Raw genomic sequence first — 12,709 nt, 5'->3', positions numbered from 1 at the left:
CACACACACGATGAATACAAAATCCACAGTCTAGCACAGTGTTGGTATCCATTTGACTTGGGTATTCATTTCTAAACAAGCACCCACATACCCACAATGTAGGACCTGAAATACCCTTTTCTTTCTCAAGTGAATCTTGTCAAATGCACTATGCCAGTCATACAGATCTTGCATAGCCAGTCATTTACCTTTGTTGTATGCATTTGCTATTCTGTTCATTAATATAAAAGCTACTCAAACACAAAAATACAAATTTTAAAACTACCTCCTACATGAAACAAAACCATTTCACTCAAGCAAGTACAGATTTTACTTCCTATAAAAGGCCTCTATAAAAGGGGAGGAGTTTGATTCTGCAACTATGACAATCACAGCATTACCGTGGCTGTTTCACTTTACAGTATGACTTTCACCACTGTAGGCACACCTTGACTTGACAAAGCAGCACTGTGTCAGTATCCTTAAAATCAGCAATAAAACGCTTATTTGGCTACTTATAATATGCTTACTAAAGCACCAGTGGGAAACTACCAACTGTGCTTCTTGAGTCTCAGGAACTCCTTTGGAATGGGGAAAGGATTAACAGTAGCCTTGGTTCTGCAGCTGCACTGTTTCTATAACATATATGGGCAATAGTACCCATGGACACTGTGACTATGTGGCAAGAACTCTCAGGGTTTCATTGAGCTCAATTACAGCACATAATTGTCATAGTCATTTCTGTCATAATACTGTATTCTACATTTCATTAAAAGACATACAAGTTAATGCAAGTGTGGCAATATAATTTTCATGTTTTAAAAAAACACACCATACCTTTTGCGCATCTCCTGTGAAATAGGCAATGGCCAAAGTGGGAAGAATCATGAACAGTGCATTGTAATAAAGGAGGCCATATTTTCCTAACTCCTGGAAAGGAAAAAAATATGTATTTATCTTGGCTGAAATAACATAGACCTGTTTTCACAGAGAACTACACAAAAACAAGGCTTCATCTTCATGACTTGCCCAGAGTACAAATCAGAAATGACAGAATATGTTGTGCTAGATAAACAGATTAATATCAGCTTTAAGAAAAATATATGAAAAAGATTGTATTAATTTGATTATCAAAGATCTTCTCTGTTAGTTTCTCACCCTGTTTACTCCTGTACTGACACAACAATTAAAGCACTGGCATGGTTCTCTCAACCTGTGGAGTCGCTGACCCTTTGGGGGGGCCTAATCCAGTGACCGTTCATGACAGGGAATCATCTAAGACCATCAAAAAACACATATTTCCGATGGTCTTAGGAACTGAGACACCGCTCCTCTATCCATCTCCAGGAGGTTGGGGGTCACCACAACATGAGGAACTGTATTAAAAAGTCGCAGCATTAGGAAGGTTGAGAGCCACTGAATTAAAGGGAGGGAGATACATTGTATGTAAAATATCAGTAACTTGGCTGATGCGTATGCAATTCCCTTGTAACTGTGGTTAACTAACAGTGCCATGCTACGTAGAGGTACACCCTTACAATTTAAGGGATGAGAAGGATGCAACTCTACTTAGGATAGCATTGCAACCTTCAGCCTTGTTTTCCTTCATCATAGCCTTTCTCCCTGCAGGAAACTGGCCCCTCCCTCCTAATGACCAGTTGGTTTGCATTTATGAGAATCAGTATCAAGGTAACCAGGATTTTCCTTAACCCAGGTTATGAAATCAAAACCCATGTTTTCAGATCCTGGATTAACATCAACTCTGGCTAGTTTTAACTATAGTTGTAGTCAATGTAGACTACCTGGGAAGAAACACAGTCTCAAAACCTGCTGACACCTGTCCTGGATCCTGCCAAGTATTTCTACGGAGTGGACAGGGCTAGATGGGTCTTTTGCAAGGATTCTCATTGGCCAATGGAGATTTGATTGCCTATGCTGATTTTTAAAAAACAACACTGCTTGGGCAGCAGCTGCCACTACAGCACAAGGATCTTTGCTAGTGAAGGTACACTGTGGTTACCATTTTGTAGCTAGTTGCCCCTCATGAGGCAGCTGTTTTGCGGCTGTGCCAACCACACTGTGGCAAAATTCCATGGGTGCCCACAAGGCTCAAAAAGGTTGGGGACCCCTGTGTTAGAAAAATGTAGATGGCTAGGTTAATGCCCCTGGTCTCAAAGAGAACACACTCATACAGGAAGCAGGCAACAGAATCTTCTTGTCACTGGCAAGGAGGAGATTTTCACCACTAAAGGACATACATGGGTAGACTAGCCAATAGCCATCTGCTCATCTACTAACTAAAGGCAGGACAGATTGTTTTTTATATCCTGAGTGAGGTTAGGGCTATAGTGAAGACCAAGGACATGATGGACAAGAATCTTGTTATGATTGGGTACAGGGGAATGGCAGGACACATAGGGAGGGGCTCAGGAGCCATTTCAAGAGGACTACTTTCAGATGGAACATGAAGAGCTAAAAGGTTTAACCTGCTCTGGGCAGGACACATAAGCCAATTACCAGGAAACTGAAATAAACTGAATGAAGTCAACATCAATATTTCAAAGTTCCAGCTTTTCTTGCACTCTTTCTTCTGAAAGCAACGTGAAGGTAGAACCAGTTACTTGTGGAACTTAGCTAGCTTGTTTTAATTATTTCCTTAGTTTTCTGTAATACTTGTGATGTTCTTCTATTATAATTTTCCTGCACATCTGTACTCCTAGTAAACAGGCATGTATGTTTGTTGAACAAAGGTCTCTTTTTTCTTTTTCAAGATCTCAGACTGTGACCAAAAATTCTTACACCAGTACCTATTTATCCATGCATAAGGTAAATCACGTGACCAAGCTAGAGAGTGAGCAGGCTTGGGACTGGGGAGTATATAGCTTCTCATGCATACACATAGCCAGTGATTCCAAGTGCTGACCGGAAGAGAAAGGCAGATAAGGTTGATTTGTGGCAGAATTCTATCCAAATGACTAGGGTGACATCCTCACACATGCTGCTTCCCACCACCGATCACGTGAGGACAGTAGGGGAAAGGGCAGCGACCCTGGAAATGTGCAAAGGGCTAGATGAATACTAGTGAGCAAAATACAAGTGCAGCAAAAGTTAGCCTTCTATTTCCTACTTAGTATGACAGAAAGAAGTGTAATAGAATAAAAGGTAAAGACCATTTTGTTTCATTTGGCATGTTCCTAATGAGAGTTTTTGGCCCTCCCTTTTAGTGCTGTGCTTTACTGTGTTTTTAGTTTTTATAATGTTAAGTGTACTTTTAATGGTCAAAATGTTTCACTGTTTTGATGTTTGACATCTTGTGGACCCTGACTAGTGGAATTGCAGCATAAAAATGTTTTAAATAAATAAATAATATAATAAATAAAATATGCTAGGAAGTTAAATATAATTTTGATTATGACACTGACCAGATCAACCATGCTGGGATATGTCTCTAGATGGCAGCTGACAGTTCTGCCTGTGCCACCCAGGACTCTGCCTCCCTGACTGTGGTCTCCTACCCCAACCCCAAGACTGCCGTGGAACTTGTCCCATCATGCACAGGAGCAGGTAAAAAAAGAGTTTCAGCATGGCACTGTGTGCAAACCTCCTTGTGCTCCCCTGTTCCACTTCAGGTCAGGCAACCTGCCCGCACCAGCCCCACACTCCCATCAATGGTGGCAAGCCAGGGAAAACTGCCCAGAGAGACAGCCCCTGGCAACCAGAAAGACTGGACGGGAATCCCAGGGAGGGTGGCAGGGAAGGGCAGCCAACCCCCCCTGCCAGCCAGCTCCAAGCCAGGGTAGGAGAGGAAGCCAGGGAAACAACCAAGCCAGGCAGATTACGACAGAAAGAGGCATGACTCCAGGTTCAGTCAGAGCTTCTCCAGCATCACAGGAGGCAGGTTGGGAGGAAATGAGGGATTGCATCAGGTCCAAGAAGGAGGAGGAATCAGGCTTAGACAGGCAGGGTGGGTGACCTCTCAGGCACCAAGGGGAAGAGCTAGGGATAGAATTCAGCACCTGGGTTAGACAACAGAGGGTAGGGTATACCTCTATAAAAAAAGGAGAATCAAGGAGGCCTGAGATTAGGCTGGTGGCTTGATTCTTGCACAGTTGGGAATCCCAGCAGTACAACTTGAAGTTGTAAAGAGGAATACTTTTAGCTTCCTTCACAGAGACAATCTGAAAGGAAGGAAGATCCCGAGGTGAGTTACACAGGCGTAGAAACCCAATGACCAAAGGGAGGCACTTACAGGATATCAATACATTTTCTAAAGAAAAATTATTAATATTTACCTAACTACTAATCAATCAGGTGGAACATTTCACAATGAAACAGTAAAAGGAACTTACCTTTGAATCTAGCTTCTGTTTTACATAGGCCCCATTTGCAGCTGTCAAGACATCATTGATCAATATAAAAATGTAACCTTCTAGATCAAATGCCAGGTCAGAACTAATGGGAGAAAGAAGATTTTTAAGTCATGGAAGACGTATTATACACAGAAATATCAAACAAGTGAGGTCTATAAGGAATAGTGGCCTTTGTACAAAGGTCCATACCATGTAACTGAGATTAGACTCAACAGCTGAAAAGAAACTACTGTGCTGCTGTGTAGAGTATTTCATGTCCCTGAACCTGAGGAAGGCTGCATACACATCAAATGTGTGGATCAATAATGTAATAATGTGATTGGTGGACATGATCATTTGGGAGAAAATGGCTCCAAGGGCTTTCTACATTTCTCAGCTTCAACCAAACCATCAATCTCTACCACCAAAGATTGCTTGGTACTAATCATATGAGCATAAAGGCCTTAGTACAGGAACACAGAAAGAAAGAATCCTCATGCAGAGGAGCAGCACAATGGATGATGACTACAGGGACCCAAGTAAAAGTAGAGTGGTGTCATCAAGAATGCTAGGAAAGAGAAAACTTGCATTTCTCTGAAGTACTCCTAATCCTATACGTACTAATTAATTAATGTTAATGCTTGCAAGAGCTTATACAAAACCAGAGGGGAAGAATTCGCTGAGCAGCTGAAACCCACAAGGAGTTGCAGAGTGGGTGGCTCTGAGAACAAAGCACTTTCTAGCTCTCTCCTCTCTGAAGTATGTGTGTGTGGCGGGGGGTGGGGGGTACTCTCTCTGCCAAGAAGAGGCAAAACAATAATACAATCTGAAGAAAAAACAAATAAGATCTGCATACCTGTGAGTCAATGTACTGCTCTTAGTGTAGAATTATGCACTGCATTACAGCCGTGATAACGATAGGCCTTAGAGTCACTTTGTAAGTCATATTTTCAATTTAACCTCACAGAATATCAACCAAATTTCTATTCACCTTGCACTAATTCGTCAGAATTACTGTAATCTACTGTAATCAGTTCCCGGGAATTTATGTTTGTATAAAAACAGAAACAACATAAAGGTTATTTTTTACAAGCGCTGAATCTTACCTTGCAGCTACAAATGCACCAATTATCATTGCGAATACTGTCATCTGAATTCCCCAAGAAAATTTCTTCCTGGAGAAAAATTAAGAGTTTTATTAGCGCATGATCTCTTGAAAGTTCATAAAATAAAAATAAGCAAGAAGTCTGATGCTGAAGGGAAGGAGAAATATACAAGGTTTTCTTAGATGCTTCCCATACAGTTTAAGCATAAGCATAAGCATTTTATTGTCATTGTGCACGCACAACGAAATTTACAGCAGCATTCCTCGATGCACACAATTTCAGACTCATACATCATCCTCACTTTCCCCTTCCTCCACCCATCCCTACACAGCCCCAAATACATCAATATGAAGCAGCAGAGTTTAGCATAGCCACAGCTCTAGAGTAGAAGCTGTCTCTAAGCCTCTTTGTCCTAGTTCTGAGGGCCCTGTATCGTCTGCCAGATGGTAACAGTTTAAAAAGAGAGTGTGCTGGATGAGACGGGTCCCTCAGAATATTTTGGGCTTTATTTAGGCTTCGGGAATTATAGATTTCTTCCAAGGAGGGGAGAGGGCAGCCGATAATCCTTTGTGCAGTAGTGATCACCCTTTGGAGCACCTTCCTATTCGCCACTGTGCAACTGGAGAACCATACACAGATGCAGTAGGTTAGGACACTCTCTATAGCACAGCGGTAAAAGGACACCAGAAGTTTTCCATCCAGTTGTTGCTTCCTTAAAAGTCTCAGGTAGTACAGTCTTTGCTGGGCTTTCTTAACCACCGCGGCAGTCTGTATGCCCCAGGTCAAGTCCTCTTTAATCATAACGCCCAGAAATTTAAAACTAGCCACCCGCTCCACTTGATCTCCATTTATAGTCAAGGGCTGAATTTCTGAGCTATTCCTTCTATAGTCCACTATGAGCTCCTTTGTCTTGTTAGTTGTTTGTATTGCTGAGGGGACAAGGCCGTGTGACATGAAGACTCTCTGGGTTTTGAATTAATGACTCACACATAATACAGCTGATATGTGAACAGTGGGTCTTCCACTGCAGTGAACTGTAGAGTGAAATACATGAACTACATGCTCCAACTGTTTCCTGTTGTGCTAAGACAGTCTGTTCCAAAACTCACTGCAACAATATCAGAACATGCTATGCTTTGACACAGATACCACCAATTCAGAGTTCAGCACAATGTACAAAACCCTCTGGAAGGGAGTTTTCTCATCCTGCTGAACTCTGAAGCAGGCTGCCTGCTTCTTGTGGAAAGGGATTCTTTAATTTTCCAAGACTGAGACCACAACTCAACATATCATTCTAGATGGAGAATATAAAAAAATGGAAGACAGGTGATATTCACCAATTCTGCCATCCTCTGGAGCTCCTTTGGCAGATCCACCCCTCCGCTTAAGCTGCTCTTAGGGGTTTCCTGTCCTCCCCTTCCCCCACAGCAGCATTTGGTGGCTACATAAATGAGGGAGGAAGCAAGCAAGAAAGTGATGCTCTGTTAATGGAGAGCTTTCTGTCAGCAATTATTTTGGAAGAATCCAACCCTTGATGCCTTCAGCTGATTTCTCACAAAACAAGAGAGATCTACAGGCTACGCTTTCAACATTATCCAACAAGCGGAAGTCTACTGCACCATTTCACAACTCACTTGAGTAAAATTCCTTCAGCAAACATTGTAAACAGAATGGAAAACCTTCTCAGGACTGTAAACATTGGCAGGCTGAAAGAGAAAAGCAAGAAAAGGGGATAGTTTTAGGCAAGGCAAAGCACACATACAAAATTCAGTATTACTGAATGACGAAGTACAAGCTGTTTTAAAAGTGTTACTACTGAAAATATTATGCTCAAAAAGTTCTGTATGAATGAGCAACCTTGCTTCTATAGTTATTCCCTTGGAGCAAATGGTCAGAGTCTATTTCAAGCAGTTACACCCTCTTAAGCCCACTGACTTCAATGAAGGGTATAATTCTTTTTAGGATGCCATTGCTAGTCACCTTTCCAAGTTATTGCTAAAGCTGTTTCTTGACCACATCTTGTGGAACACAAGCCTCAGGATGGCATAGAATTAATTTTTTTAATAGAAAAATGCTTGGCTTGGTATAGTTTCTTCACAGTATTTTAAGAGTAACTTCATAAATCACATACCATTATGTTTAGATTAAATAAAGCTTGGAAGCAAAAATATATCCTAACAATAATTTATCAGCGTTTTTTAGGACTTCTATTCATCTGCAGAATCAAAATAATATTTCCCCTAGTAATTCTTCTCTTTGATCTTTGGCAGCACCCAGAGATAAAGATGCCACAAAGATAGAGGGAAAACGTTACTGGAAATGTGAGAGAACAGTCCCTTTATCACCATTTTCCTGATAGGTCTACAACAAGGGAACTGAGATGTTCAAGCCATACTATACTAAATACTATTATTTAATTTGTCAGTATCTTGGTAAAATAATAATTGTATTTTGCTAGGAATGTTTGCTTAGTTATGGCACAGGTAAAGGAGGAACAAGGATCACAGCTTCTTGCTATACGTGTTTGCTTGAAAGCAAACCAGACAGGGTCTTACTGAAGCTTAGCAGGACTAACATCCTGGTACATCAGCATTATGGGGCAGAAAGCTCTAGAAGAAGCAAACTTTGAAAAATTACACCATGGCCAATAATCCGTTTCAGTGTTTCCATGATTACAAAATTGCTGAATCTTCAAAATGCTTTATCTTTGCTCTCCCCAGACTAAGATGAGATCATAAGGAGAACGTCAGCTGAACCCACTTTTCCCATCCTTTATTAATATTTTTTTCTTTAACTAAAATGGGAAAATTAATAGCCAAAAGAAAGGTTATTCAGCAAGGAACATTTGTACCAAATTTGCAGACACTAGCTGAAAAGTAATCAAAATATACAAAATCTAACTAGGAATCTAACTAGGGTTGTCAACCTTCAAATGGGCCCTGGAGCTCTCCTGGAATAATAAGTGATTTGCCAGAATACAGTGGTCAGTTCTCCTGGAGGAGATGGTAGTTTCATAGGGTACATCACATCCCTGCTGAGCTTCAACATCTGCCCAAACACCAGTCTCTCCTGGAATCAACGCAGTCTCCAGGACTTTTCCAAGCCTAAGCTGACAACCTTAAACTCTGGCTTCTTGTGAAAAACACTGCTGGCTGAAGAGGAAGAAGGATGGCTTTTAAAGACTGTCCTACCCACTGCAGACTCTCGCTTTCTCCCCTGTGCAGTTCTGCAGGGTATGCAAGGGGCACAACGTTAGGGTGGTTACAGAAGGCTGTGGCTGGAGCGAAGATGCAGAAAAGTTCCATTTTGTGTATTACAGTACTACTGCTTTTTATAAATAATATCCACCCCAGAGATATTCGGCCTTTACATGACAGTTTTAGGAATATTATAATCTCACTAATCGATAAAAGTTAGCCATACTTTAGTTTCTTTGTGCTGAACAGTCCTGTGATTTGGTTCCCAAAATAGAGAAGAGGTAGTGGAAATGTCTAGAAAATTGTAAGAGGGATAGAAGAACATTTAATCAATCATAGCATTAGCTAGAGATATAAACATTCATATGATTACACAGTTTTGCAATTGTAACACTGTTGCTAGGTATATAACTTTTCTTCCAGGAAATGCACTATAATGTTTTATTTGTACTGCATAAGCTTTGCACATAGAACTGCTGTGGCTTTGCAGCCTCAGAACAATTGCTCAAGAATGCATTCAACTTAGCAATACCATTTGAGAAAAGAAAGAATTTTCAATCACATTAAAATAGTTGGTCTTCAGGTTAGGCTAGGGGTCTGCAACCTGTGACTCTCCAGATGTTCATGGACTACAATTCCCATCAGCCCCTGCCAGCATGGCCAATTGGAATTGTAGTCCATGAACATCTGGAGAGCCACAGGTTGCAGACCCCTGGGTTAGGCCTAATGTGATGATATGGAATATTCATTTAAATTTGACAATCGGGAATGTTAAACATTTGAAAGGTTTAAATTAGGGCATTAGTTCCTACACACATGAATCAACAACCCATTAAATGTTATGCCTATAGTCCCATACAGATGAGTCCTATACAGTGTTTCAATTTGACCTCAGAAACCGGGAAATCCACAAATGAAGATGATTAAAATAAATCAGATAAACATGCTTACTCGGAGATAAGTCACACTGCAATATGTTCCTTCTGAGGTAACCATGTATACAGTTCACCAGAAGGCTGTTATTCTATGCACAATTAATTGTGAGTAAATCCCATAGACTCACTGTAATCTACTTCCAGGTAAACTTGTAAGCAATTGTAGAATACAATATCAAACTTGGGAACACTTATGAAGGGACAAGCCTGCCCCACTCTAATGGTCCAACCAGCACTGAGCTGGTTACTCTCCAAAAGCAATACAATGTCAAGGGCAATGATGGGGGTGGGGGGAACAGCAATGTGAAGACCCAGGGGAGGGAAATAGAACTTTTAAAAAGTGTTTGGTATGGAAAAGAGGCTATTCTTCGGGGGTGGGCAGTTTATCAAGTTTAATAAATTATTACTATTACTATTATTAAAGGAGGTTTTGATTATATAGTTTTGTTTTATATTGCAACAAAAGCCACTTTTCCAGAGGTTCCAGATTCTAAAGGTCTTGAGAACATTATTATTGTTTTCAAATCACAGCCAATTTATGGCTTTTCAAGGTAAGAGATATTCAGAGGTGGTTTGCCACTGCCTACCTCTGTGAAATGACCCTGGACTTTCTTGGTGGTCTCCCATGAAAGTACTCACCTGGGCTGACCCTAATGAAATTAGACTAGGCTGGGCTATCCAGGTAGGGCCATTGAAGAATACAACTACAGAATCCAAACAACACTGTGTAGCACTGAACTATTAAAATTCTGGGATAGGTGAGCAGCTTCCTACTTACTTCACCTCAAGACTCACCAGTCAAGGCAACTGCACTATAGTGGTAAGCTGGCAAGGCTCAGAGTTGGAAGATGTTAAACTAGCCTCCGAATCAATAGTATCCCACTAGAGCTATTTTCAAGGGTGAGTTTTCTAATATTTTATTCCTTTGCCATATGGAGTTCTCATGGGGTCACAACTTGTTTGATTTTTGGCTAGCTTTCCAACAAAACAAATGCTTCAAAGCCTTTACCAATCAGAACCTATGGTAGTATTATTCAATGATTTGCATTTGATGAAACAGGGCACTGCTACTGAAAACTCGTGCACAATAAACCCGGATGTCTTTAATGTGTCAGCAGACCCTGTCCTGTTGTTGGAACAGATTCTCCAGTTCCTCATCTGGAATTTATCTGAAGATCAAATTCAAGTATTTTGATGTTACCAAACAGAACTTGAAAATGTTTGCTCTGGTTTGTGCAAAGTACTTGAAGTGTTCCTTAGAACTGTTCTAGATTGTATGCACTCTTCCAGAATATACACAATGGCACCCTTCTCTCCCCAAGCTCAAACATACACAATACACAAAAAATGTTATGCTTCCCTTAAGATGATTCACAGAGGGCTTATTTGGGGGAGGGGGGAGAGAGAAAAACGTACACCGTACCTTTCGAGGTATATTTCTGTCAAAGTCTGGAAACTTCACCACCCTAAGCACCTTTCCCACCCAGAGGACAACCACTGTAGCCAGCATCTGTGAAAGGAGAAAGAGATCACCAATTTGTTTTCCTCCACTCCCTGCCTACCCTGTTGGAAATATTGTTAATCACGATTCCAACTAACCTGGCCTAGTCCCACGCATAGCGAGGAAGGAAATCTATAAACAAACAAAATCAAATTAAGCAAAACAGCACAAACCTCCCGTTTTCAACAGGAAAAAAAAAACATGGCTGATGACAGGAAACGGCAGCATACTTAGCTCCGTTTCGGAGTCCAAAATGGAAGTAAACCCGATCTGGAGACATTCTGAATGTTTTTAACATAGGCAACCACCGCCCCTGCATGTCCAAGTCTCGACATATCCAACGGTATTTGCACAACGGGTGGATGGCATCGGTTACTTCTCATAACGTATCTGCTCAGGAAGTACACATACGGAATGAATGCCCAAGAAAGAAGAGCGAGAGGCACCTCTTTGAAATAAGGCTCAGCACAACAAAGAGGGGAGATTTGCTGAGTGCCAGCCTGGGCAGAAATATCTGTTCTACATGGGTCAATGGTGTAAACATGCGGCCTCGAAAGGGGATGCCGGGCTCCTTCAGAGCAAGCACCTCCAAGTGGCCTCGGAAGCACCTCCAAGCGAAGGGCTTCTAGGGGTCGGTAGCTGTTCACCATGCAAAGCCCCTTCCCTTGCTGGGTTTTGCAGAAGCCACGCGGGCGATGCCTCCCTGCAGCCCCAACTGAGCACGACAACGCGCGAGTTACTGATCCACCCGCCTGCTCTGCCCCCGAACTTCTGCTGGCGCCGGCGAACTTTGCACCGAGGCCTGCCTTACCCGTAGCTGGTGAGGACGCTCTTGTTCACCACCACGATGAGGAAGGAGCTGAAGCCGTAGAAGGCAGCGGCCAGCAGCTTGAGGCAGACGGTGAGGCTCGGGGCCGCCGCCATGCCCGGCTCCTCATCTCCGCCAGCGGGGGCTGCTGGCGCGGCGGCGGCGGCGTCTGCGAGGACTTCTCCTTTCACCCCGACAGCCTGACGTCTGCGCGCGGCCGCCGACATGGTTACAAGCGGAGCGTCAGATGGGGCGGAGCAGAGAGCAGCGAGCCAAGGGGGCCGAGCTCCGCGGGAGAGTGGCTGGCGCCTATCGGGGCGAGGAGGCTGGCGTGGGCACTCGGTCTCCGGGACCAGGAGGAGTGCCTGGGAAAGTCTCGCCGCCGCGCATTCGGGAGGCACAATCCCGTAGCCGGACCACTGCTCGTGAGGCGCGGTTGCAGTGGGATTCCACATTAACGGAGTCAGGCTCTTTGTCCGGCTGGCCCAGGCTTTTTCGGTCCGAACTGGCAGCGTCTTGCCCGGACTACCTAAGGCTATTTCGCGAAACCGGCCTGAAGCTGAACCCAGGAAAGGGGCGCTGTGAAGTGCTCCTCCTGGGCTCAGCTCTTGCAGTCTTTTGATCCTAGGTCTCATCTGTTCGACAGATGAGGTAAGGAAATAGGAGGGGGTTTCCCTGAAGGGGAATGTGTGTTTTGAGGGATTGCGCTGCTGTAGGCCTGCAGGACCTGGAAAGTCAGGAGATCAATGCCAGGCAGGCTCTCCAGCGACTTTGTTAGTTTGTTTTTGTCATTCTTTTCCAGACTCCATCTCCCTGAAAGTTCTTCACACCATC

At 42.9% G+C, this 12,709-nt stretch overlaps 1 protein-coding gene across 1 annotated transcript in view; it reads right to left on the bottom strand.

The window, feature by feature from the left end:
* Window positions 1-12,102, bottom strand: part of SLC35D1 (solute carrier family 35 member D1) — a 40,791-nt gene extending 28,689 nt beyond the window's left edge. Inside the window, exons 1-8 of the mRNA XM_048497473.1 lie at window positions 11,879-12,102; window positions 11,166-11,199; window positions 10,990-11,076; window positions 8,858-8,925; window positions 7,069-7,140; window positions 5,435-5,503; window positions 4,329-4,431; window positions 817-909 (exon numbers count right to left, since the gene is read on the bottom strand). Coding sequence (XP_048353430.1) covers window positions 817-909; window positions 4,329-4,431; window positions 5,435-5,503; window positions 7,069-7,140; window positions 8,858-8,925; window positions 10,990-11,076; window positions 11,166-11,199; window positions 11,879-12,102 — 750 coding nt within the window. The remainder of the gene's footprint in view (window positions 1-816; window positions 910-4,328; window positions 4,432-5,434; window positions 5,504-7,068; window positions 7,141-8,857; window positions 8,926-10,989; window positions 11,077-11,165; window positions 11,200-11,878) is intronic.
* Window positions 12,103-12,709: the final 607 nt, after the last annotated feature.

This window comes from Sphaerodactylus townsendi, linkage group LG05 (assembly GCF_021028975.2).
Source record: "Sphaerodactylus townsendi isolate TG3544 linkage group LG05, MPM_Stown_v2.3, whole genome shotgun sequence".
In the NCBI taxonomy this organism is placed as follows: Eukaryota; Metazoa; Chordata; class Lepidosauria; order Squamata; family Sphaerodactylidae; genus Sphaerodactylus; species Sphaerodactylus townsendi.
The sequence above is the reverse complement of the archived record's forward strand: the minus strand, read 5'-3'. Positions and strand labels throughout refer to the sequence as shown.